Source organism: Dermacentor silvarum, unplaced genomic scaffold, assembly GCF_013339745.2.
Source record: "Dermacentor silvarum isolate Dsil-2018 unplaced genomic scaffold, BIME_Dsil_1.4 Seq88, whole genome shotgun sequence".
Lineage (NCBI taxonomy): Eukaryota > Metazoa > Arthropoda > Arachnida > Ixodida > Ixodidae > Dermacentor > Dermacentor silvarum.
In genome coordinates this window covers 34,188-58,900 of record NW_023606918.1, presented here as the reverse complement: position 1 = coordinate 58,900, position 24,713 = coordinate 34,188, and the positions used below count along the sequence as shown (strand labels likewise).

Genomic DNA, 24,713 nt, shown 5'->3' with positions numbered 1-24,713 from the left:
GTCCTACTTAAGGATCTTTTTCGATGGCGGACGCTCCGACAGGTCAGCATCGCCTGCATAGTTTTAGATGTTTTGAACGCCATCAATATCTATGTGTCCTCCCGGTAGACAGAGCCTGACCTTCTCGAATTTGTGACACATAAGTTATTAAACTCGCGCCACAACAAAGTCCTCTTCCGAGCAGTGACATGCGAGTGAACTTTCTCCGTACCAGATGTCTTGGCTCACACTTCTAAAAAGCAATTTCCTAATGGCAGTGTGAGAATATCTCAGAAGAAATGTCGCGATCAGAGCCTACGTTCGTCTATAGCACGGGTGCGCAGAAGAGGAAGTGGACAGCAAGCGATATGATAGCTCTCACTTTTTTCTTAAGCCTTCCTCTGTCTTCCGGTGCTCGTAAGTCCTTATGCAACTGCAAATATACGTTCACATCATCTAGTTACATTCAGCGCGTGTCTCGTGTTTTAACAGGGTATCCGCTTTCTCCTTATTAAACCTCGAATGCAGGAAAAGAATATTTCGTGTACCCTAAAATTGCGGAAGAGCGGTCGACTACAAGCAATCTCGTTGTTCGGCTTAACGAAGATATCACTCTGAACCTTCAAAAAAGTGAAGTACTGGCGGAAAACCTTCTATTTGTTACTGCCACGCAAGACGGACATGAAATTGAAACAGTAAGTAAAGAAAAAGTGACTGTTTCCAGCATGTTCCTGAAAGCATTTACTTATGCTGGCAAGCGCACCGCTATATGATTGAGCCACGCAAGACGGACATGAAATTGAAACAGTAAGTAAAGAAAAAGTGACTGTTTCCAGCATGTTCCTGAAAGCATTTACTTATGCTGCAAGCGCACCGCTATATGATTGAGTGCAAATATCAGGAAATAAACTTTCAGGTTCACTAGTCTCACAAAAGAACAAGAGTTCGCGATTGGTAGCGGGCTCTTGAAGCAATGAAGGAGAGAGAGAGAGAGAAAAGCTCGTGAGTTTAACGGGGTTGCACCTGGTTTGCTGCCCTAAAGTATGCTAAAATATGCGCTGCCTTTTTATCTATCAAGGAACTCGGATCGTGACAAGAAAACATCCAGACATGTAATGCTATGTTCGACCGCGTATGACAAGCGCTTTCAATTCATAAGCGGCAGCGTACCGATATTCGTAAAATACGCAAAAACTTTGCTGTGACAATGCTAACCAATCGGGGTAAAAACTTGGAGGAAAAGACGGAAACGTGAATTAAAAAATGCGCAGTGAGCGATTAATAAGAACAGGTAATGCTTAGCGTAAAGGCACAAAAGGACGGTCGTGTGGTTAAGTAGCAGGGACAAGAAGATGATATTTTATAGTAAACTTTTTCGATTCAATTTGATTGTTGCATTTGTGGTATATATATATAAGACATGTTATGAAGAAAAAGAACCCACAGCTAGAAAGTGCAGTGAGACCTCTTGTTTTTAGTTGCATAAGCATAAAATATTAAAAAGGTGTCAGTTGTGATTCGATATTTCATTTAAGATAAAAGAGTGGAGCGGGGTTGGTCAAGAATGCGTTGAAATAATAGCCGGCGTGTGTGAGAGCAACACAATAATACAGTAACATAATGGAAGCGAAACGCTGTCTGATGTGGCAGATGATTAAGTGGTGTAGTGACATAGGAAAGCTGCCGGCACACAATAGGTTCAGCTGGCGAAAGACAGATAAAACTAAAGCTCTCTGGTGGAAGCTGTACTAGCATACCATTTATTTGCAGCGTTTCCATAGGCGTTTGAACCTTCACTTAACGTTGATTCCCACAAGTTCGCCCTAACTTTTGCAGTGAGCGGGAGTATGGCTGATGGTAATGATTACGAACCTAAAAAAACTCAGTTATCTAACCTTGTGTAAGCGAGACTTTGCGACAATAGTTCTTGCGACCTGAAAATACTTGGGAACTTAGAAATGTAAGACATTAGTAACTTGTGAATGACGAGTATTGTCATCTTCAAATGTATCTGTGTCTGAGCCTGCGGCCGCATATGCGGTCCTTCTTTCAGGATTTTCTACTGTGCTGATTGTGTGTGCCATTTGAATAAGCTGACAGTTCATGAATAAATACTTGTTTAATTACTTTAGTATCAGTCTCCACAGGTTCTGCTCCAATTTTATGAATACGACCATGGCTTTCGGATGAAAAAAAAAATCTTTTTACAGCAAAGCTGTTAGCCTCTAGTTGGTCGGGAATTTTCGGTCATTGCTCATCCATAAACAAACAGCAGCTGGAGGGCTTTGTGTTTGAGTTTTGACGTGATAGAATTTTATTTACTCGTATATTGGAATTACAATCCGATGGCATCATGTCTGCAGGTTGTGCTTCACGTCGCACTTTACGAAGTCCTACTTTGCTTGCGCATAAAAACTTTACCGCCACCTATCTGCCCTTTGCACCTGTCTCACAGCGTGTGCTGCGACCACAGTCGACATTATCGCAAACACTGTCCAAAAAACGGAACCGCCACCTAGCGGGCGCGGGCACTAAGACCTCAAACGGCAGCTGGAAAATGGCTTTGTTTTTCAGTTTCCGCGTAACAAATTTATGTTTTCTCGTATATTCGAGTAACAATCCGAAGCTATCATGTCTGCACCTTGTGTGCAAGCCGTATACCTTAATCATCTTTCTGATGCAATTTATTGTTAAACATTCCTTTAGTTCAATAAGGCACTCGCGCTAGGTGGAGGGTCTAGACTAATGACGATGCATGCTGCACTTAGCACACGCGCATGCGCGTGACGCGTATGTCGCTTGAAGTGGTGGTGCTTGAGTAACGTCGCTTAAAAGCTGCAGACCGCCGCTTTTAGCCCTGTCAACCACGAAACTTGTTTTGGAAATAAAGAATTTGAACTTCGGTTGTGCTTGTATAACGCCGGTAACAGCTTCACCGTACATGCACTTTCACGAGGTGGAATGGAGGCGGAATATTTTTTTAGGTCAATATTTAACACCCCTATTGCTTAATAATTAGAGAACCTAGTGCATAATAGTACGTTCGAATGCTGCAGATAGTGTTCTTTTTTTTCGCTCATTCATGTCTTCATGTCCTGCAGGTGGACATGAATATAGGCTGATGATTATGATGATGATGATTGTTATTTACCTTCCACGCGTTCCTCATATGTTATAGTTGCTTGTAACAGCACTTAGACATTTCTAGGCAGTAAAATGCTGCGGTAAAGAACGTCCACAAGCTCGCAAGCCAAGCAAAAGGCAAACTACCTCCTCACTCATACCCAACTGTTATAAAGAACTTGACCAGTGCTGCCGTTCGGCCTTCTTGGTGTGACGTTCTAAAGAAGTTTTGCACACCTTGACGCATTGCTCACATATATGTCCTTTCCATTTTACATTTGAATATCTGTATGTGCTTGAAGGTTACTTTCGAAATGATTTCTGGCTTCGAAATATCGCCTAACTTCGGCAGGTCAACACAACTTCTATTCAAGAGAAGCTGCATCATGATCTCAAGGAACGATCATCCCTCCTTGTGCAACAAATTGATGGAGCGCTTCACGTTGTAAGTTGTCGAGCATAAAACTTGTAAGCGTTAAGGTTAAAAATGCGTAAAACGCCAACAAGAGGCAATGGTGGCATTCATCTTTTATGTATTCGAAAAAACGCTAGGTTTCGCGTGTTTCATTTTGTCTTCAAAACTTGACAAAACTCATAAAATCGTATTTTGTTTTGAACTGCTGCTAGACTGTTAAAATTAACAGTTGTGAACATTTTAGGCGCCGTGAGTATTACTATAGTCCCGAGAAATAATGCAAAGGTTTAGATAATTTGAGAAGAAATGATTGTAGTGGTACTAACTGCACACATTTATATCGCTTTGATAACGCTTTGACATCGTTCATGCAGTGTGTAGAATTTATATATTGTTAAAGGTAATGTTAATGCTTGTTGTTACCGAAATGTGGCAAAATAGCTACCAGTATTAGCAACATTGGGACGTTAGCAATGGTGATCAAAAATATTTCTCAGGAATTTTATTGAAGAAACTTTAACTCATAACTCATATTGAAGAAACTCCATTCATAAAACTTTAATTTCATGTTTCACCTGCGTAAATTGTGTTCTTTCTGCAACATTTACTGTCAGCTGCTACTGTTATTTTGAGCTGAAGCAAGCCATTATTTTTGCGCTGGTTGTGTTTTTCTTTTTTTTTTTTTACTTCTCTTTGGTAGGAAGGCGTAGTGAATAAAAAACTCAGAATCAAGCCAATACTCGAAGGAGAGCGCTCGGCACAAGGCCACATGCTTCACAGTTTATATGAAGTACAAGAAATAAGCGAAGAGTTGGCGAAGATGGGTGCATACTCGCGGTATTACCCGCGTACACATGGTAAGACGTCAGCGTAACAATAACTAAATTACCAATTAGTGCTAAAACCTTTCTCATAACGAAACATGGCCGTCCCTAAAGACGACAAAATTTGTTACCGTGATGGAAGCATATCATCGGTTGTCTATTTTCATTTCGCTGTGAGAAGCTTTTGCAAAAAAGAAATCGATCAACACAGACATAATGCCCACCTGCTTGGCTTTTATCTAGAAAGCTGCATTATTGCAAATAAGTAAATAGGCATATGAATAAAATAATAAATACATACGTACGTTACTGCCGAGAAGTTCTCAACACCAGGATTCTTAGAACGGTCCATAATTGCGACGCACATTTAACGTATAACAAAAAAAGCATAGGTGCCTCGATCGTGTACAAGCGTCATCACTGCATGTTGTAGTTGAGACGAGCGATGCACTGAGGTTCTGGGTTCGAGACATGACCGGCTTACTCGAACAAGCTTATTTATTCCATTTATTTACCACGGTGTAAACGGGAAGAGGATTGTCGACAATGAGCGCATCTATCCGAATTTACCGGACCGTCTCTGCGCTGTCCCAGTCCCTCGGTGATTCGGTCCCATGCAAAATATAGCCGTGTCTCGCACTATCCTCCTCTCGATAACTGCCTCACTAAGTAATAATTAAGCCAATACGTGATGTCGGTTAAACAAGCGGGCAAAACTGTGCTACCACGTCACCAGCACAAGACGAAATGTTCCAAAATGGCATGACCAACTGCCGCAGAGTCAGTTGTTAGTTTTCAGCAGATGCGGCATAAGTCACCCATAAGTCCTCGTGTTCGGCAAAGCAAGATGGCCTGCGGCTCCCTATGGTTCAAGTGGCTGCTATTACGCCCTGCTCAATCTTATATTCCCATTGCTGACTGCTGATGCAGTTTGACACATCGAAACTAATAAGAAACGGTGCCACGAGGAAAAGTAAATATTGTGTAAAGTTGTAAACGTATATATTGCATAAAATAGTGTATACATCTATGTGCCAATACCCCATAAGCAGTGTACAAGTCACAGGACCACTGTGTGAGAGAGATCATTTGCCTTCTTGCACTGTCATACAAAAACCAATTTCTGTCTAAAATGATTACGGAAATAAAAAAGTCGCAATTTCGCCCTCAAGGCGAAGCATCAATTGCTATAGCAAATTAGTATAGAGCTATGCGGACTAAGGATAGTAGTTCTATCGGCTACAAAAACTGACGTATTCGCTTACTAAATAAATTAACAAACATTGTGTCAGCGCGCACACACGAACATAAATAGATCACACTCAATGACCGCAGACAACCACTGTAAAAACGCTGACGTGAGACAGCGCGGCAGAAGCAGCGAGCAAAGGTTCATGCGGTCGATCGCTTCAAAGGAAACTGAGCGGCGAAAGCATAGCGCATACCAAGGTACGAGCTGTGTGGAGATCGCTTTCAAGATACGGTGCGCGTGACCGACCGCAGCCGCGTAAAGTACAAGTACACAGTTGCTGGCAGAGTAGAAGCCGCGCCCCCTCCCCCCCCCCCCTGCGCTGCCTTCCCGCTTTCATCTTTTCGCCTGGTGGATTAAGTCACCAGTTCCCCTTGCGCCCGGTCGCAAGATACGCAGTTGGTGCCGCAGCTAAACGTCGCATCCCCTCCCTCCCTCCCATCTCCCCACGGCAGACGGGAAACATCGCGTTCGCTCTCCGCCATGCGTTAACTCTGTGAAAGCGCGCGTCCCTCGTGCGCTTTCACTCGCCCATACAGCATATGGCGCGCGGCGATAATTTTATCGCCTTTGGACATTATAAGGAACCTCACGGCGTGAGGTTCCGTATAATGTCCGTGACTTTCGTGATGGCGACGACGATGGCGACGACGATGACAGCGACGCCGAAGCCAGAAATCCGCTTGGGCTGTCAATATAATTGGCAATAAAATACGTAGCAAGGCGCCGCAGACTCCGTGTAACTACAATCAGGTCAGCACACATTAGTTTTCCTAATAATATGGCCGAAATGAAGCAATATTTAAAATTCTAGTTTTACTTTTGCCCATTTTTGCGGGAACGTACAAAAGCTACGAAGATGCGGTTTAAAACTAATGAAGGTACATGAATGAAATTTTGCGTCCTAAATGAAAATTCTCTGAACTCTAATTTATCCAAAATTTAGCTTCCTTGAGTGTGTAGTTACCGGGCTGTTTACACTGGAAGTTTCGATATTTGGCAATCTTCAAAAGCAAATTATCCAAAAAGTAAAAATTCTTAATTATTTTGCTGCGTCTAGGAAACAGATAAATATGTCCTAAAGCTACAGAGCAAGCTGCAATGCAGTAAATGCGGTAGTTCCTTCCAAAATGGTCATAACTGAGACACAGTTCGCAAAAACCATGTATCTCATACTTGTTCTTGAACATTTATTTCTAAATCACATTAATCAATTTCTTTATATTATATATAGTTAGAATCTACAAGAATTAAACTTTTTATGGTATATACGACAACTTTATATCCTAAGTAGAAGAGCCGCCACGGTTGATCCAAAAGTACTGAAAACGGGGGGCTCGTGCCGCCAGAGTGGGACCGCCACCTTAAGAGTATGGGACACATTGAAGATATTATCATTCGCCGAGGAAGTCGAAAATCAAGTGAATTCATATAAGGCTTGTGGTGTCTTTTTTATGATGCTTTTTATACGAGGTGGTCTTTGATGGACTGATGAAGCTATTAATTCTTAGTCTGTATAATTGAGCCACTTAGGTTCGAGACTTCGTGATGCGGCGGTAGATGGATCTTCCTCTTGAAGGCAGCCTAAGCTCCATTCTAGAGCCTCGAGTATACTTTTGGCACTGCAATTAGTGATTTAAAGAAATGCTTCATGCATGGTTTCACTTGGAAGCTCTAGTGTACGAATGGGTTTCACGAACAATGCGTTCCTCGCCATTATGACAGTCAGTTGCTTCCGTGGCGGGAGCGGTGTGCCATGTTGTCGATAAAGACTGCTCCAGGTACGCCACTATGAAACATTTCGTTGCTTTTAATGGTTTGGCTCTCGATCCTAACCACGGAGCATGTCTTTCAAGTGATTGCTGTTATGGTGTTCGTGAAGTATGTACTATACGTGATGCGCAGTCGTATTAGCCACCATGAACAATGCTTTTTCTGGGTGCCTATTTCGCAGAACGGCGAAAGAGGGTAGCAGGTTTTTTCATAGAAAGTGCGCACCTACCTCTTCCTTTTACGAATTATTGCAGCGCCCACATTTGACTAGAACAACTCGCTAGAGCAATAAGGACCTTGATGAAAGCTTCGAAGGCAGTATCCTTCTAGTAACAAGATTGCTGTTTCGTGCAAAATGCAATGTCTACTATAACTCAGTTCGAAGGGAATATTTATGCTTTGAGCCAAGCAGTACAATATTTCTCATGCTGAATTTCTAGACATTCTCTTTGCTCAATATTTATGGACACATACGGCCAACCTCTGCATTGCAAAAGCAGTAGACCCCTTCAACTCAACATAGTTTGCGATATACAAACTGCAAATTTTCACGATTCAGGCATTTCTGAAAAAGAAACTGCAATTTAGGCGAGGCAGCAGCAAGCAGCCGAAACATGCTTAATGAAGTACAGTTAACGCAGCATGCACGATGCGAACGAGCGCGCGCAGCACCCGAGTGAACCGGAGCGAGCGGCGTCCTTGCCGTGACGTCACTCACGAGATGGTACCACTCCAACTTCTCGCCGCTAATATGGCGACGATGGCTACGAGATGCCACCAGAGTAACGCGCGTCGTTAAGGTGCCTCGATGCGCTCGCTCGCTGCCGCGCCGTTCACAGGGGCGCGCGCATCGAGGCACTCTATGCGTCGTCTGTTCACCAAAGCACTGTGTGAGCGGCGGTCTGTCTGCGGCGGCTGCTATGAATCGCGCCCACGCGTCAGCCACGCGCTGCCTCTCGCGATCTCCCGATTAGCGAGACAGTCTTCGCTCCGTTTGGAACGTGCCGCATGATACAGACTATGTATCGCGAAATTATTACACGTATGGAGCTGCGCTCAAATTTTGCATTAGAGAGTCTCGTAAGGGTCGGTGTTTTTTTTTTTTTTTTTTTTTTTTTTTTTTTTTGCTGCCTAAATATTATTCATGGCGGAAGCTGATGCTGTACAAGGAAAAACACGCATGCGAATATGGGTTGGTTTGGTTTCCTTCTATGGATGGCGGGGGGTGTATTCATTTTGAGTGATTCATCAAAAGCGAGATCGAATAAGAAAAGCAATTGATTGATAGTTTTTATTAGAGAACAATGGGAACATTTTGGCAAGGCTATGAGCATGTGCATATGAGCTGTTCGAAAAGATTTGTTTCCTTGTGTCGTACTTCTTTGATTACGCTTTAGTTATAATAAAGGTATACTGACTGACGCAGATGTGCATCCGTTTATTCATGTTTATGCATTCCACCACATTTTTTTCAGCACAGGCGCAATCGCCATATAGGAGAACTCAAGTGATTTATCCTGGAACACGTCACGGTTAGTTTCACGCCTGCAGTGCTTTGCTTATGTAAACGGCGAGATTTGGGGAGCACAAGTTATAGCTTAAATACTCTTGTGTTACTCTGGTAACATTAGCCATCGACAAATTTTGTGTGCCCCCCAGTATCAAGGGCACAGCCAAATCTGCCAGCAAGTTAAAGCAGCTCTCATTCTTTATAGCTCTGATATTTTATTGATTACAATATCCAGCAAGAGCGCAACCAAGGCGTCTGCCTATCGCGCTGGTAGACAAGAGCCCCTTAGCAAGCAGTAAACATTCTGGCCACTTACTAAGGGCACTCACGTGAAAGAACCGTTCTGATTAGAGGCATGTTACGAGGCATGTTACAAATTATGGGCTGCAAGAAATGTATCTTGCTGTGCAACAAATAGCGTCGTCATTTCTGAAAAAAATACATTTTATTGTGTGCCAAATAGCATGGTTTTCCTATTTGTATTGTATAAAAATAGCAATTCTTTAGCGCTTACAAGCAATCATCTAAATGTCCTACAGTTCTAGACGATAGCGTTCACGCTGATCGTAATACCAATGCGTTGTTCAGCTCCCCATATTTCGATGCTTGCTGGCAGTTCCAGATACATGCAAATTTGCGTCGTGCGCGTCACACCAAAACAATGCAAACTTTACACAAACCATTATTAATTCTGTATATATTACATGGTTAAAACGTTTAATGTGCGTTCAATGCATTGGGAATGCTTCAGTGCAGCTCACGCTCACACGTGATCAATCGAGTAATCTATTTCTTGCGTAAACAAACAGGTATGAGCAGCCGCTGGAGACTACTTCACAATCATGTTCGCGAATCCACTTTCCGCTATTACAAGGGACGTATTCTGTGACGATCACTTTCGGCGATACTGTGCAGGTCGAGGCATAATGCAGGTCGAGGCATCTCTCCTTTATGCCTCTCTCACTTTCTGTCACCTTGGCCACGCCTTGGCCATCAGGCGCGCGCTGATTTGCCGGTTGATCATGTAGTTGATCACATAGTGCTCCACCAGCCAGTCAGCGTGCGCCTGACGGCCGAGGCGTAGCCAAGGCCATAGAATCGCCGAAGTGGATCGTCGCAGAATACGTCGATCCCCTGGCTACAACAGAAAAGAGCGAGATATATTTTATTGGATGAAAGGCACAGAGGTCGTCCTAAGCTAGTCTGATCTATAGCCTGCGATTCAGCACAGGAAGAAGAGGAGAAAGGGAAGAAAAGCAGAGATGAATGATAATGATGATGGCAGATCAGAGGGATCCCAGATGATCGATCTTGCAGCACTGCTAATGGCACGGGCCGACATCGATGTTGTGGAAATGTTCAAGAACATCACTCAATTAAGGCACATCAATAAACTAATGCATGTACAATAGACGTAAAAGGTACACAGTGCGAGGTTCCCACGAAAAAGTTCAATTTCCGAGCAGTTTGTCCTGGCAGCCTGTGAAAGCGTACGATCCTACGTCGTTTTATAGGACGTAGCTAGAGGTGCCACGCCTGTGCTTAGTCATGCGGTTTCCAAAAAGTTGGCATCTATGGCAAGCAAGATAAACTACTGTGGAATAAAGAAGAAAAGTTATGAAATGTCGGTTTGTGGTGGCAAACCACCTTGTTTCAGAGATATATGTATTACAGTCGAACCCCAATATGTCGAATATGATGGGGATCACAAAAAGTTTCATATATAGGTAGTTCGATATATGACATGAAGATTTTAAACAAAAAGTTGCAAGGGGACTTTGCAGCTGTTCGTTATACACAACAATTCGTTATATGGCGGTTCGATATATCCGGATTTGACTGTAATAATAAAATAATAATAATAATAATAATAATAATAATAATAATAATAATAATAATAATAATAATAATAATAATAATAATAATAATAATAATAACAATTTCTATTTAACCCTAAAATACACCACAATGGGACTAATTATTTAACACAGTTGTTAACATAGATGTACCAATAGCTCAGCATATCGTAGTTCCCTACAGGGTATCGAGGGATAACATACGTTCTGGAAACTTATTCTGCGTACAACCTAACGGGGCATATATGTCTTAAGAATACAGATTCAGAATAAAATTAAGCAAGTGTTACGTTTGTAAAACTTCAAGGCGAAATCCTGATTGCACACTTGCACACTTTTTGTCACAATTAAGATACGTTTATGAATAATTTGGAATTGGAATCAGCTAGCGCAAGACAGGGGTAATTGGAGATCGCAGGGAGAGGCCTTCGTCCTGCAGTGGACATAAAATGATGATGATGATGATAATGATGATGATGATGATGCATTGTGGCAAATGTCCATCTCAGCGCACAACAGAACTGACCGAAATCGCCGCAACTACTGGTAGTGGGCCGTCAGTGCCTTCGCAGCGGGAGGGGCGGTATGGGAACGCTGCCATGATGACCGGACGTAGCCAGCGGTGGACGAAGACGACGAACGCGCGAGCAGTGGCACGAGCACGTCCCTGTGACCACGTGACCTGTGCAATCAGGCAGGCACTAGGCACAGCCTTAGTAGGCCAGAACCGCGTAACAGCCATGGCTTCAAAATAAATTTTAAAGAGACAGCCATGGCTTCGGGGAAGCGTGCTCGTCTCGCATCCCGCAAGCCTGTGCTCGATTTCCACCTAGACCGAAATGTAAGAAATTTTCTTTTCAGAGCCACTAATTTACTTTGCTTACCGAACCTCGCTGAGAAATATGACGTCAAGCCAAGCATTTTTTGACTTGGTATTTCTCTTTGTCGCGTCGGCCCTTTTTTGTCACGGCCCAGTTTCGCCAAGGTCATCGCCAAGGCCACCGCCAAGGTCACCGCCAAGGGCACCGCCAACTAAGGCACCTAAGGCTTTCGCCTTGATTGAGTGACGTCGCTTGTGCGTGTATTGCTTGGGATGTGAGCCGACCAGGTTCATAAGAAAGCACTCAATGCGCATAAGAACGTCGCAGTCCCAAACATATCATTCTGTCTCCTCTTAGTCTTCCAGAATGCGACATCTACAACGACCACCAGACGACCAGTGTCATCATTTGTGGTTGAAGTTCACATAATATCTGACGAAGAGCACAGCGCACATTTTAAATCGAAAATGGAATTGATCACTTACTTAGGAATCATGCTAAACGCGGTAAGATTTGGTTCCTCTCTTTCTCAAGTTGCAGTATTTCAGTGTTCCTATATCGTTTTTATTTATTTGACGTAAGCGACTGAAGGTTATTAAGCGCAATGGTCCTTATTCCTTCTTCTTACCTATTCTTTTTATTGCGATAGAAATTATGCACACTTCAAGCGCATTTCTGCCGTGGCCATCGCCAGGGTCGTGGTCGTCGCTGTCAGGTTCCGTATAAAGTCCAAACACGGTAACATCGTCGCCGCGCGCCGTACGCTGTATGTGCGAGCGAAAGCTGCGAGGGTCAGCAGACGATTGAGGCTCAATCTCGCGCACGCGAAGGAAAAGGCGGGGCAGAAGCGCGCTTATGTCACACGCGAGGAACGGTAGGGGAGGGGGGGTTACTCCGGCGCCGGCCGCGCGGCTGCCGCATCTTGAAAGCGATCTGCGACATGGAAAAAGTGCGCGCCCGCGCGGGCCTCATCTTCAAAGCGATCTGCGATGTGGACAAAGTGCGACTAGTGACGTTAGCTTCGTATCCGCTGTGCTTTCGACGTTTAGTTCGCGGTGAAGTGAGAGACGGCACGAAGGTAAATTCGCTCGCTGCTGTCGCCGCGCTTCCTCGCTCCAGTGTTTTGACAGCGAGTTTCAGCTGTGATCAAGCGAGATGTGTTCATGTTTCCATGTCTACGCGTTACACCATGCTTGTTAATTTAGTTAGTAAGCGAATGTTTATAGGGCCGATAAAACTACTATCCTTAGTTCTTATAGTTGTCTACTAATTTGCTATCGCATTCGATGATTCGCCTTTCGGGCGAAACTGCGACATTTTTTTCCACTGTTCGTATAACTTTATTCGTCCTCGTACTTATGGTACTACGCGTCATCTCATTGACTCAGTAAAAATCATAGTAATAGATTTACCCAGCCGGGACTGTACAGTAGGTAATGAGGAAAGCAGTAGTACGTGGATGGTTCTGGATTATATATAACCTCCTGGGGCTTTATGCGAGGCACCCAAAGCACGGTACCCGAGCGTTCTTGCATTCCGCCACCACCGTAATGCGGCCGCCGTGGCCGTGAATCGAACCCAGGACCTCTTGCTAAGCAGCACAACGCCATAGCCACTGAGTCAACGCAGCGAGTTCAGCTGCCCTTTTGTACAGTGGGTGATGGGTGAATGAGTAACGTTTTGTACTGCTTGTCATTTTTGGTGGCAAGGAGCGCTAGCCCCGGGTCGCTTCACACAGTGTTGGCTACCCGCAGCAAAACTGCAGCCACTGTCAAGCCTGCACTGTTCTCACGTTGCTGTACAGCGCAGCCCTTCGGCGGCCATTCCTGCGGCGATCGTCGGCGTCCTACCTCGTAACCGAGCGAACGAGCACAGCGAAAGATGAGAGCAAACGCGGAGTGCAGCCAGGGATCAAAAAAAAAGCGGCGAGAGGAAAGAGAGCGCTAGGATGAGGCTGCAGTGGAACCATGAGGCAGAAAGTGGAGGAGGGTTAGGCGAAAGCGTGAGAAGAAAAGAGTAGTGCCGCACAAGATGTTCTCTGCGGCGATGATGGCTACGAGATGGCGCAAGAGTAGCGCGCGTCGTCTGTATGGAAACGATGCGATGTATGAGCGGAGGTCTGTCTGCGGCGGCTGCTGCGAATCGCGCCCGCGAGTTACCCACGCGCTTCCTCTCGCGATCTCCCAATTAGTGAGGCCGTCGCGCCACGCTTCGCTCCGTTTGCGTTGGGTACCTGGTCATGCTGGGATCGAGGGAAATGAGTTGGTTCATCAACGTGCCCGCGAAATTGACCTCCGGGTGCCCTCGACTCTCTAGCGAAATTCCACGACAGTGGAAGATGCCGCCACATACAAAGAGGAAATAGCTGGACACTACAAGAGCATCAGGAAACACCGCACTATTTACCCCAGTCTCACCCTTCACTCAACACGGAACAAGCACAAGTCCTCCGCAAAGTTTAGACCACGGTGGAAGAAGATAGGTGATCCGACGGCGGCGCGAGGCGCGACCACTTAGTGTGACTCTACGCACGCCGCTGCCGCAAGGGGCAGCACCTGTTCTGGGGGCCACTTTTTCGCTCGCTTTGTTGGCGCTTTTATGGGCACGCGCGGCAGAAGTGCTTTATTTCGATGCATATATGTCGTTAGCCTGCTTAAAACGACTATTTGGTTAGAGGAACGTCCCTTTATATTTCTGCCGACATTCCGATTAACTCCGATGCGGCGAGCAGCGGCAAGCGCAGCGTGCCGTCTACTCGAGCAGACGACGCGTCTCTCTCGTGTTGTAAATGACGGTATTTTGACAGTAAGTGGCATGAAACCTTCTACCTGCTCAGGATTTGGCGTCTGAATAACGAAAATTTGCACATGTTTAGGTATGGGTGTTTAAATGCTGACGGAGGTCGTAAATTATCCACTCTTGTGCCGCTGCTGCAAGGCCTCCTGAACACGTGCTGCCCCTAGCGGCGGCGCTCACTTCCGGTCACACGAAGTGGCCGCTCTCTCGTCTCTCGTCAGAGCACCTATCTTCTTCCACCGTGGTTTAGACTAACACTCTCTTCACCCCCCACTGATGCTCTACAACTTCGGATGGCGTAGCACAAGTCACTGCCCCAACTGTCCGGAGATAAGGGCAGATACAGAACACGTCCTGTACTCATGTAGCACTGACATTACCTCTTCTTTCTCTTACCCTCTCCCTTCTTCCTGGAGTGCTTGGCTTCACTCGTACTCGGCGGATCATCAGCGGGCCTTAGCGGATTAAGAGAGAGAGAGAGAGAGAGAGAAAGGTAAAGGAAAGACAGGGAGGTTAACCAGAGGTTATCTCCGGTTGGCTACCCTGTACCGGGGGAGGGGTAAAGGGATGCGAAAGGAGAGAGAGAGAAAATAAGTGAAAATAAAGAATAAACAAAAAGGAAGGAAACAATAAAATCACACACGCACACAAAACAGAACTGTTTCTGTGGGCACTGTCATGAAGTCCGCGAAGGCGTTCGCGTGTTGCATTGTCTGAACGTTCCGTCCTAAGTAACACAACGCAGAGTCACAATTTGTCATTGAGTCCGGTGTCTTTCAAGTAACGCAGCAGTGCCTTCAGGGCGGCTGGCGCCGTTGTTTGTGTAGGCCAGTTTCCAAGGGTGTTCTTTTCTGTTATTGGGCGTTTGTCCAGTTGATCTATTGTCGCTGAGAGAGCTGCTCTCTGCGGGTTGAAACGAGGGCACTCACAAAGAAGGTGTGCGATTGTTTCGTTACACCCGCAGGATTCACAAAGTGGGCTATTGGCCATTCCGATACGAAAGGAGTACGCATTTGAAAATGCTACTCCAAGCCATAGACGGATTAGAAGTGTGCAGTCCCGTCGTGGAAGGTCGAATGGAATACGAAGCTGTAAATTAGGGTCCAGGGCATGAAGGCGTGCACTTGTGAAATCGGAGGAATTCCATTGCATCAATGTTAGTTCACGCGCAAGCGCGGAAAGTTTTTTCGCTGCGTCGGCTCTCGAAAGAGGAATGGCAACGCAGTTGACACCGTCATGAGCAGATCGGGCCGCTGCGTCCGCTCGATCATTGCCATGTATGCCACAGTGACTAGGCAACCACTGATATAGCGGATTAAGCGCTCTCTACTGGGCCTTAGCGCTGGCCTTAAAGTCTTTTCCTCCTCCTCCTCCATTGGAACGGGCCGCACGAGACAGATTGTCCGCACCAGCCAATATATTGCGAAATGAAAACACGTATACAGCTGCGCTCAAATTTCGCATTAGGGAGTATCGTAATCGTCAGGGAATTTTTGCGTCGTACGTTCGGTCCTAGACATTAGCCTCGAGTGTGCTGTTCTCGTAGGTTTGAGATGTCGGGAGATAATGCACATAAGCTTAGTAAGTCCTCACTATAATTAATACCAGCAACCTGGAACAGCTTATCTTCTAGTCGATGTTTGTCCTTTGCATTAAGAGCTTCCGAACGCCTTACTTGCAGATTGGCCTAAGATATCTTGACATGACGACGCCCACCATTAGATTCAAGCTTGTTGGAGTAACAATGAGTAAGGTAAGTCAAACGAAACAGCAAAACGTTTTTGATTTACATTAGTTTTTTTTTTCGCAGTGATATTTCTTTGTTATGTATCGTGGCTCCTGTTAAACACAAAGAAATTACAATTAATCTCCTTTGACTTTTTACTTCTGCATGATTAGTTTGCTGATTATTGGCACGCATAGTTATTTATCTTTCTGCGGTGACCACTTTTCACCAGCCTACAAAAGTAAAACGTTATCGCTCGGCGCAGGACGCACCTTCATGCATAAGAAGTTTCTCGAATGTTATCGATAGTTCCATCCGTTCTCTGATGTCACCGAACCTTGTGTAATCTGATTGTAGGCGGAGCGCGAATTGTGTAGTACTTTCTGGAAGACACGCACGCACCAGCGATTACCCTGGAACCTTGGACGAGTCACGTGTAAAAACCGACGCGCTTGACCCGCAGACCAGATTTTCGACGATCGCTGACTTTGCTCGCCGCTGTCGTTGCGATTGAGTGTTACTTGTTTTGCTGCGCACAAGTTCGCGCAATAAGGAGTTTGTAACTCACAGTTTAGACCCTCTATCGTTGTTCATCATCACTACAACGTGACAATATTCCTATAACTGTGAATATTCCAGCAAGACGCCCCCAGATGCGCATCACTGCAGAGACTTACGTTATAGATCTTTTTTTCTAGCGCGACGTCAGCATGAGAGTGTTTTGCTTTTTTCTAATGTGCGCAGGACAGAATCTCTAAAACATGCCTTATCAATGGCAGGCGGACGTATTCGCCAGTCTCATTGTAGGGACCTTAGAGGCGTATGAAACGCTCGATAGATTGGAAAAGTATTACAAGGAAGGCAACATTCCAGGAAATCCAGACTTGATATACCTTATGACCAAGTAAGTAACGACGGCAAACATTTTCCCCTTATTTTTCCTTGCACTAACACGGCAGTGCATAATCTTAAGACTACAATATCACTCAGATTCACACAAACTCAAAGCCACTCGTAGGTCCGACTGAGCCTAATCTATTCCGGGTGAGTGTGGATCTGAGTCTATGTGAGTCCAACTAGGTGTGTTCATGGAAAATAAGTGAAAGATAACCAAGTGAGTAATGATGGCAGAAATTTTTATAACGCAGCTCTTTGGCGCCCGTTCCTGCGGCGAGCGTCGGCGTCGGCGTAACAGAGCGAACGAGCACAGCGAAAGATGAAAGCGAATGCGGAGAGCAGCGGGGGATGAAACGCGCGATGAGTAAAGTGGAGAGGAGGGTGCAGCGGAACCCTGATGCGGAAAGCGGGGGAGTGTATGGCGAAAGCGTGAGAAGAAAAACGTTGTGCGGCGACGATGGCTACGAGATGGCGCCAGAGTAGCACGCGTCGTCATGTAGGTCTGTCGGCGGCTGCTACTGTGAATTGCGGCCACGCGTCACCCACGCGGTGGCTCTCGCGCCGCGCGAGACAGATTGTCCACGCCAGCCAATATATCGCGAAATGAGAACACGCATGGTGCCGCGCTCAAATTTCACATTAAGGAGTATAGTAATCGTCTGTGAATGTTTTCTTGCTTTTTACGCTGAAGAGGCCGCGCATTTCATAAGCCGGTAAACTCGCACAGGCGCACACTGACATAGAGCTGCCCGTTAATCTGAGTCATCCTCAACGAGTTCAAGTGAGTGTGAGCTTGAGTTAGTATGGGTGAGTCTACGCAAGTGTGCGCGTGGCACATTCACCAAATAGTAACACCTATGTGCCGTACTGGTGACTTTCCTTCCTCGTGCAGTCTATAAGCAATTCGTGTAACGCTATTTTCTTCACGTTTCTGGGTCATTTCACTCGTTCTTTGCAGCCGAGACATATCCACCATTCAGAGAGGATCTCTCGAGAAGCGCGTAGCAGGTAAGGCTCGTCGCCCTATGCATTGTGAATCGCAGAATAGTGAACTGGGAAAGTAGGAACGGGTTGGTTTCACAGCACTCAAGGGAACTCGCACAAAACAGAGAAATACGCTGTGAGTTCTGTCTGGCAAATGGGTACTCATTTCATGAGCCTAAGTTTCATTGCAAGAGCAATAAAATGAACCACACTTAACTAGTTTGCCCGTTGAAATAACAGTTCGCTTGCATGCAACTTATTTCCACGTTGATGGATTGTTGTATATCTTGTATTGGCATTGGTCAACAGTAATCAAACAAGAGATGTCTCAGCCTGGAGCCATTTTTTTCCGCAAGAGCACTTGTCATCGTCAGTCCTCTTGTCAAAATACTGGCTCCAGAGTGTTGCTCGGCCAGTCTTGACCACATCAAGTCTCCATCTTCGTTTTAACTATAGTTTTTGAATAATATTCTATATTGACCTAGGTCAATATAGAATGCAAATAGCAAATGTTGTTTGTATACTACACTATCAGAGACTAATAATGTGCTCTCTTCGAAACGAGCCACTGACAGCTGCAGTGATGCCCAACGAAACTGAGCAGAAATCTACTCACTCAAAAGGCGGTGGGGCCATCTGGAGTCAGGGAAAGGCGGCTTCTATTTGGGCCATTTATATTGGCGCTCGGAAAGCACGTATGAAGAAGTAAAACAAAATGAGTCTTTCACGTCCATTTCAGGACTCGCAAACGTCGCTGGGGTCTGTACTGATCGCAGAGTGGCCATTGGCGAGGATGTTGCTCTATCCTACCAAGGCGTCTTCGCAATGGCTCACGAGGTTGCCCACTTGTAAGTGATTAACAACGGTTACGTTCCCACAACCTCATCGCGGCGTGCAAACAAAATTTATCAAATTTTCTCACACAGGCTCGGAGCCCGACATGACCCGAGGGTGTCCAATCTGTGCCCGTGGAAAGCTGGATATCTCATGAGTTACGAAGATGGCGGCACTAACAAGTACCGGCTATCATCCTGCAGCATGGCCAGCATAAGGACTACTGTAGCGTAAGCTGCGAAACTAATTGTTTCGAATTTTTGGCACGGAAGTGTTTTATGCCGGGGTCTGCCATGAACTTCCGTTACAGGATGTGACGTTCAGCGTCAACAAGTAAAATATATATTGTTGACAGGGATGGCGCCGCCATCTAGGAGCGGTAAAACGAAGTGCTGTATCATGGCACTAACGAGCGTCGACAGGGAGCGCTACGGCCGTCACAGCGCAGCGGAGGCTCCAACGCGGTATAGCCTGGTGACGGCACTTTCCGCACATGTCTTTCTCGTCGGATTAGCCTGTGGCACCTCGTCGCCTACGGAGTGCAACTTCAACATGCATCAGCAGTACTTACACACCGCATACTGCTGCGCTTGAGATGGCAACACCGAAAACTGCTGCGCTGAGGGGCTCTGAACGGCAATGGCGTCGACGAGCCAATCTCTCTTTGGTCTGGCGATAGACATGCGAGTGAAGCAGAGCGCTTTCGCGTGTTCTCGGCGCACGCTGAGAAATCTGCCAACTCAACTGGCTGCCCAAGACCCTACGCAGTCGGGCCTAAATGCTCGTACTGTCGCCGAAGCAACTCGGTAGCAGGACACCACTCGCCAACAGGACGCCGCCGCGCGCTAAGTAAACCTGCAACATGTTTGCCGGCCCGCAAATCGACCGCCTTTGTTGCAGCGAACCGTGAGTTCACGAAGCAAACGTGCAACAGCTTCTGTGAAGACACATTTCACATTCCTGTTCTACCGATGCCTATGAAACAGGGATAAACGATAACTTTCTTGAAGGAATACTGTTACGAGACGTCCGAATGCTCATTTATTGCTTTAAGTGAAGGTCCTCAATTTCGAAACCCTACAACATGAGCTGGCGGGTCTCAGAGCGCGCTAAATAATTTACCATATGGCAGGTTTTCTATACCGAGTCAGTTTTGGTTTTCGTTTCCCAGGTGATTTACGTGTCCCGACATCATGACACATGTGAAGACGGGGAACTAAGAGCTGTGACGTTGTGGCGTTCACTCAGGCTCGCTTGGTGAACCGCTATGCTGCTACACTGGGCCGCGCAACGACTAGTGGCATAGAAGGCAATCGATGTTCAGAGCGTGGTGCCAGCCAATTATTTCACTAAGCGCTCAAGAGGCTAGGCACACTATTGTCCAGACGCAGTATTTGTTACTGCCGCATCGCCGCAGTGGTTGATATGTAGAATCGTGAACTGGCAATCTTTCGTTCCGGAGTGCGTATTTTCCAGTTCATAAAATTCTGGAAAAGCAGTCCCGGATTCCAACGACGGACACCAGCGACCATCAAAACGGCTTCGGGAGTGAGTCCATAACAGCTGTCGGCGAAGTTCTAAAATTTTAATTTCCATCCGAAAATTGGTTTTTCGGTGACTATAGTTTAACACGAAAACGTTTTATCCAGGGTTTCACGACTGATTTTCAGCAATGGATGTAACGAATGTGATAGTTGCCATCTAGGAGCGGTGAAGCGAAGCACTGCATCGTGACACTAACGAGCGCCGACAGGGAGCGCTTCGGCAGTGGCAGCACAGCGCAGGGTCCAACGCGGTGTAGCCATAGAATAAACAACCAAGTATAGCCTATGGCTGCGGAGCACCTGACCAAGGCGGCGGTCAGACTTGCTACGCGGCAGAGGGTGCTAAGAATCTCTGGGTCAAGGCAGGCCGCCAATGGAAACTGAACCTGGCAACGTTCAACACGCGCACCCTCTCGAGTGAGGCTAGCTTAGCAGGACTATTTGAAGAATTATCAGGCATTTCCTGGGATATTATTGGCCTTAGTGAGGTTAGAAGAACTGGTGAGGCTTACACAGTACTGACTGACAGCCACGTCCTCTGCTACAGAGGTCTTCCAGATAAGAAAGAATCCGGGGTAGGATTTCTAGTGCATAACAACGTAGCGGGCAGCATTGATGAATTCTACAGCATTAATGAAAGGGTAGCAGTCGTCGTAATAAAGCTGAATAGGAGGTACAAAATGAAGGTAGTACAAGCCTATGCCCCAACCTCTAGTCACGATGATGAATAGAACAGTTTTATGAAGATGTTGAACTAGCAATGAGAAAGGTGCAAACTCAGTATACTTTAGTCATGGGCGACTTCAATGCAAAAGTGGGAAAAAAGCAGGTTGGTGAGCAAGCCATTGGTAACTACGGCATCGATTCTAGGAATGCAAGAGGAGAAATGTTAGTAGAATTCGCGGAAAAAAATAGGCTCCGAATAATGAATACCTTCTTCAGGAAGCGCAGCAACAGGAAGTGGACCTGGAAAAGCCCTAATGGAGAAACAAGGAATGAAATAGATTTCATACTCTCTGCCGATCCAAGCATAGTGCAGGATGTAGAAGTGTTAGGGAAGGTTAAGTGCAGTGACCATAGGTTAGTGAGGTCTAGGATTTCTCTCAATTTGAAGAGAGAGAGAGTGAAATTAGTCAAGAGGAAACAGGCCAACCTAGAGGCAGTAAGGGTAAAAGCAGACCAATTCAGGCTGGTGCTCGCAAACAAATATGCAGCTTTCGAACAGGAAGATGAAGATAACATAGAGCTAATGAATGAAACCGTAACTAGGCTGATCTCAGAAGCAGCAATTGAAGTGGGAGGTAAGGCACCAAAGCAACCTATAGGGAAGCTCTCCTAAGAAACAAAGGACCTAATAAAGAAACGACAAAACATGAAAGTGTCCAACTCAAGAGATCAGATAGAATTCGCTGAACTGTCAAAACTGATCAACAAGAAGAAAGTAAGGGATATTCGAAATTATAACGTGGGAAAAATTGAGGAAGCCGTAAAATATGGACGCAGCATGAAATCAGTAAGAAGAAAACTAGGCATAGGACAAGGCAAGATGTATGCACTGAAAGATAAGCATGGTAATATCATCAGCAATTTCGATGACATAGTAAAAGCAGCAGAAGAATTCTATACTGACCTGTACAGTAGCCAAAACAGCCAAGCTTCTTCCATTCGAAATAGGGATGAACCGGATACAGAAGCTCCTTCTATAACTAGCGATGAAGTTAGAAGGGCCTTGAAAGACATGACCAGGGGAAAAAGCGCCTGGAGAAGATGGAATAACAGTAGATTTAATCAAAGATGGAGGAGATATCATGCTTGAAAAGCTTGCGGCCCTTTATACGCAATGCCTCACAACTTCAAGTGTACCAGAGAGCTGGAAGAACGCCAACATTATACTTATCCATAAGAAGGGAGACGTTAAAGAATTGAAGAATTACAGACCCATTAGCTTGCTTTCAGTATTGTATAAAATATTCACCAAGATAATTTCCAATAGAATCAGGACAACACTTGACTTCAGTCAACCAAGAGAACAGGCTGGCTTCAGGAAGGGATATTCTACGATGGACCATATCCATGCCATCAATCAGGTAATCGAGAAATCTGCGGAGTACAATCAACCTCTCTATATGGCTTTCATAGATTATGAAAAGGCATTCGATTCAGTAGAGATATCAGCAGTCATAGAGGCATTGCGTAATCAAGGAGTGGAGGAGGCATACGTGAATATCTTGGCAAATATCTACAACGATTCCACAGCTACCTTGGTTCTCTACAAGAAAAGTAGAAATATACCTATCAAGAAAGGGGTCAGGCAAGGAGACACAATCTCTCCAATGATATTCACTGCATGCTTAGAAGAAGTATTCAAGGTCTTAGAATGGGAAGGATTAGGAGTGAGGATCGATGGCGAATATCTCAGCAACCTTCGGTTTGCAGATGACATTGTCCTATTGAGCAACAATGGAGAGGAATTACTACAAATGATTGAGGACCTTCATCGAGAAAGTGCAAGAATTGGGTTGAAGATGAATATGCAGAAGACAAAGATAATGTTCAATAGCCTGGCAAGGGAACAAGAATTCAGGATCGCCAGTCAGCCTCTAGAATCTGTAAAGGAATATGTTTATCTAGGTCAATTACTCACAGGGGACCCTGATCATGAGAAAGAAATTTACAGAAGAATAAAATTAGCTTGGAGTGCATACGGCAGGCATTGCCAAATCCTGACTGGGAGCTTACCACTGTCGTTGAAAAGAAAAGTGTACAATCATTGCATTCTACCGGTGCTAACATACGGGGCAGAAACTTGGAGGTTAACAAAGAAGCTCGAGAACAAGTTAAGGACCGCACAAAGAGCAATGGAACGAAAAATCCTAGGAGTAACGTTAAGAGACAGGAAGAGAGCGGTGTGGATCAGAGAACAAACGGGGGTAGACGATATTCTAGTTGACATTAAGCGGAAGAAATGGAGCTGGGCAGGCCATGTAATGCGTAGGATGGATAACCGGTGGACCATTAGGGTTACAGAATGGATACCAAGAGAAGGGAAGCGCAGTCGAGGACGGCAGAAAGTCAGGTGGGATGATGAGGTTAGGAAATTTGCAGGCGCAAGTTGGAATACGCTAGCGCAAGACAGGGGTAATTGGAGATCGCAGGGAGAGGCCTTCGTCCTGCAGTGGACATAAATATAGGCTGATGATGATGATGATGATAGCCTAGTGCATAGTTTCATACGATAATTACACAATAATCATGCAATAAAAGTATTATTAAAAAATTGCTGCGGCACAGCTCAGCTGACCCTGGATATGCAAATTGAAAGCTTGGTTTAGCCTGGTTAAGTCTTGGTTTCACTTGGTTAGCCTTTGATTTAGCTGTAATTATTATACTTAGGTATACACTCATCGATATAAGCCAGGTATAAATTATAAACCGACAAGTCCAAGCTCTTCCTTAGTCTCCGACGCTAGCTTCGCGCGCTTGTCTTTCCGGACCCTCTCCAGTGAACCAGTTCGCCGGGCGAAAGACGCGTGTCAGACGCCGCTTGCGGCATGGCCAGACGCCGCTAAGACGTCGCGGGGTGGTCAGACCAGAAAGAAACGCTGCCAGCCAGCTGCGGCGGTTGCTAGGCAACGGCGCAGCTCGGGGTGCTTCAACCGGCCACAGCGAAACGGCGAGAATGCGGCCAGTGTAGCTTTCGCTACAATATTGTCCGACGCAGGATTCGAACACAGGAACTACAGTGTCTAGAATAAGTATATTCTAGGCACTGTACCGGAACTCTGGAAGACAAGCCCAACGTTGAAACCTTGACGCCACGGGCGAACGCCTCGACACGCGGCATAAAACGCCCTTATGAATTTCTCGCGGACCAGTGCATTGGGACGCTTATAGCATTTCGATTTGGCCGCCTCGACAAGCTCGACCGTTGTACTTAGTAGCGATTGTGCGTGTCTGCAGCGTCTTCTGCATTTCGAAAAGTATATAGTGTTCTGAAATTTATGGCAATGAAGGCATATAAAGGGCAATAAGCAAAGGCACAAGAACGTCTAAATTCACAAGCACGAAGATCAGACTAATCCATACACTTATGTGGCCTTATGTAGCCAGTTAGCATCGGATTAGCCTGTGGCGCCTCATAGCCTACGGATTGGGGCTTCAATGTACAGAGGGGTCCACTGTTAAAGGGAACACCGGAGCGCGTGGCGTCTGCTCTGCGCCACCGCCGGCCGGCGGCTGCAACGAGCTTCGCGCAAGCGCAGTGAGCGTAGTGGGCGGTGCTCTTTCGTCGTCTGCTACCGTCTGGTGCCGCGCTTCGGATCGTCGCGGAAAGCAGCTCGCGTGGTTCGTACTTAATAACAGCCACTTTCCTTCCAGCTGGA

At 45.8% G+C, this 24,713-nt stretch overlaps 1 protein-coding gene across 1 annotated transcript; it reads left to right on the top strand.

Moving 5' to 3' along the window:
* Positions 1-288: 288 nt before the first annotated feature.
* LOC119435741 (venom metalloproteinase antarease-like TtrivMP_A) lies at positions 289-19,049 on the top strand. The gene is made up of 11 exons (XM_049659912.1): positions 289-396; positions 508-674; positions 3,455-3,547; positions 4,218-4,374; positions 8,839-8,895; positions 11,908-12,056; positions 16,028-16,099; positions 16,852-16,976; positions 17,928-17,977; positions 18,693-18,801; positions 18,880-19,049. Exons 1-11 carry the CDS (start codon positions 348-350, stop codon positions 19,019-19,021), a joined length of 1,170 nt encoding a protein of 389 aa, XP_049515869.1. The 5' UTR covers positions 289-347; the 3' UTR covers positions 19,022-19,049.
* Positions 19,050-24,713: the final 5,664 nt, after the last annotated feature.

Excerpts from the sequence above, each read along its gene's own strand:
- LOC119435741 (XM_049659912.1), top strand. The coding sequence starts at position 348 with ATGATAGCTCTCACTTTTTTCTTAAGCCTTCCTCTGTCTTCCGGTGCT. Across the intron at positions 397-507 it reads TCCTCTGTCTTCCGGTGCTC|GAAAAGAATATTTCGTGTAC; the intron begins GTAAGTCCTTAT and ends CCTCGAATGCAG. Across the intron at positions 3,548-4,217 it reads TTGATGGAGCGCTTCACGTT|GAAGGCGTAGTGAATAAAAA; the intron begins GTAAGTTGTCGA and ends TCTCTTTGGTAG.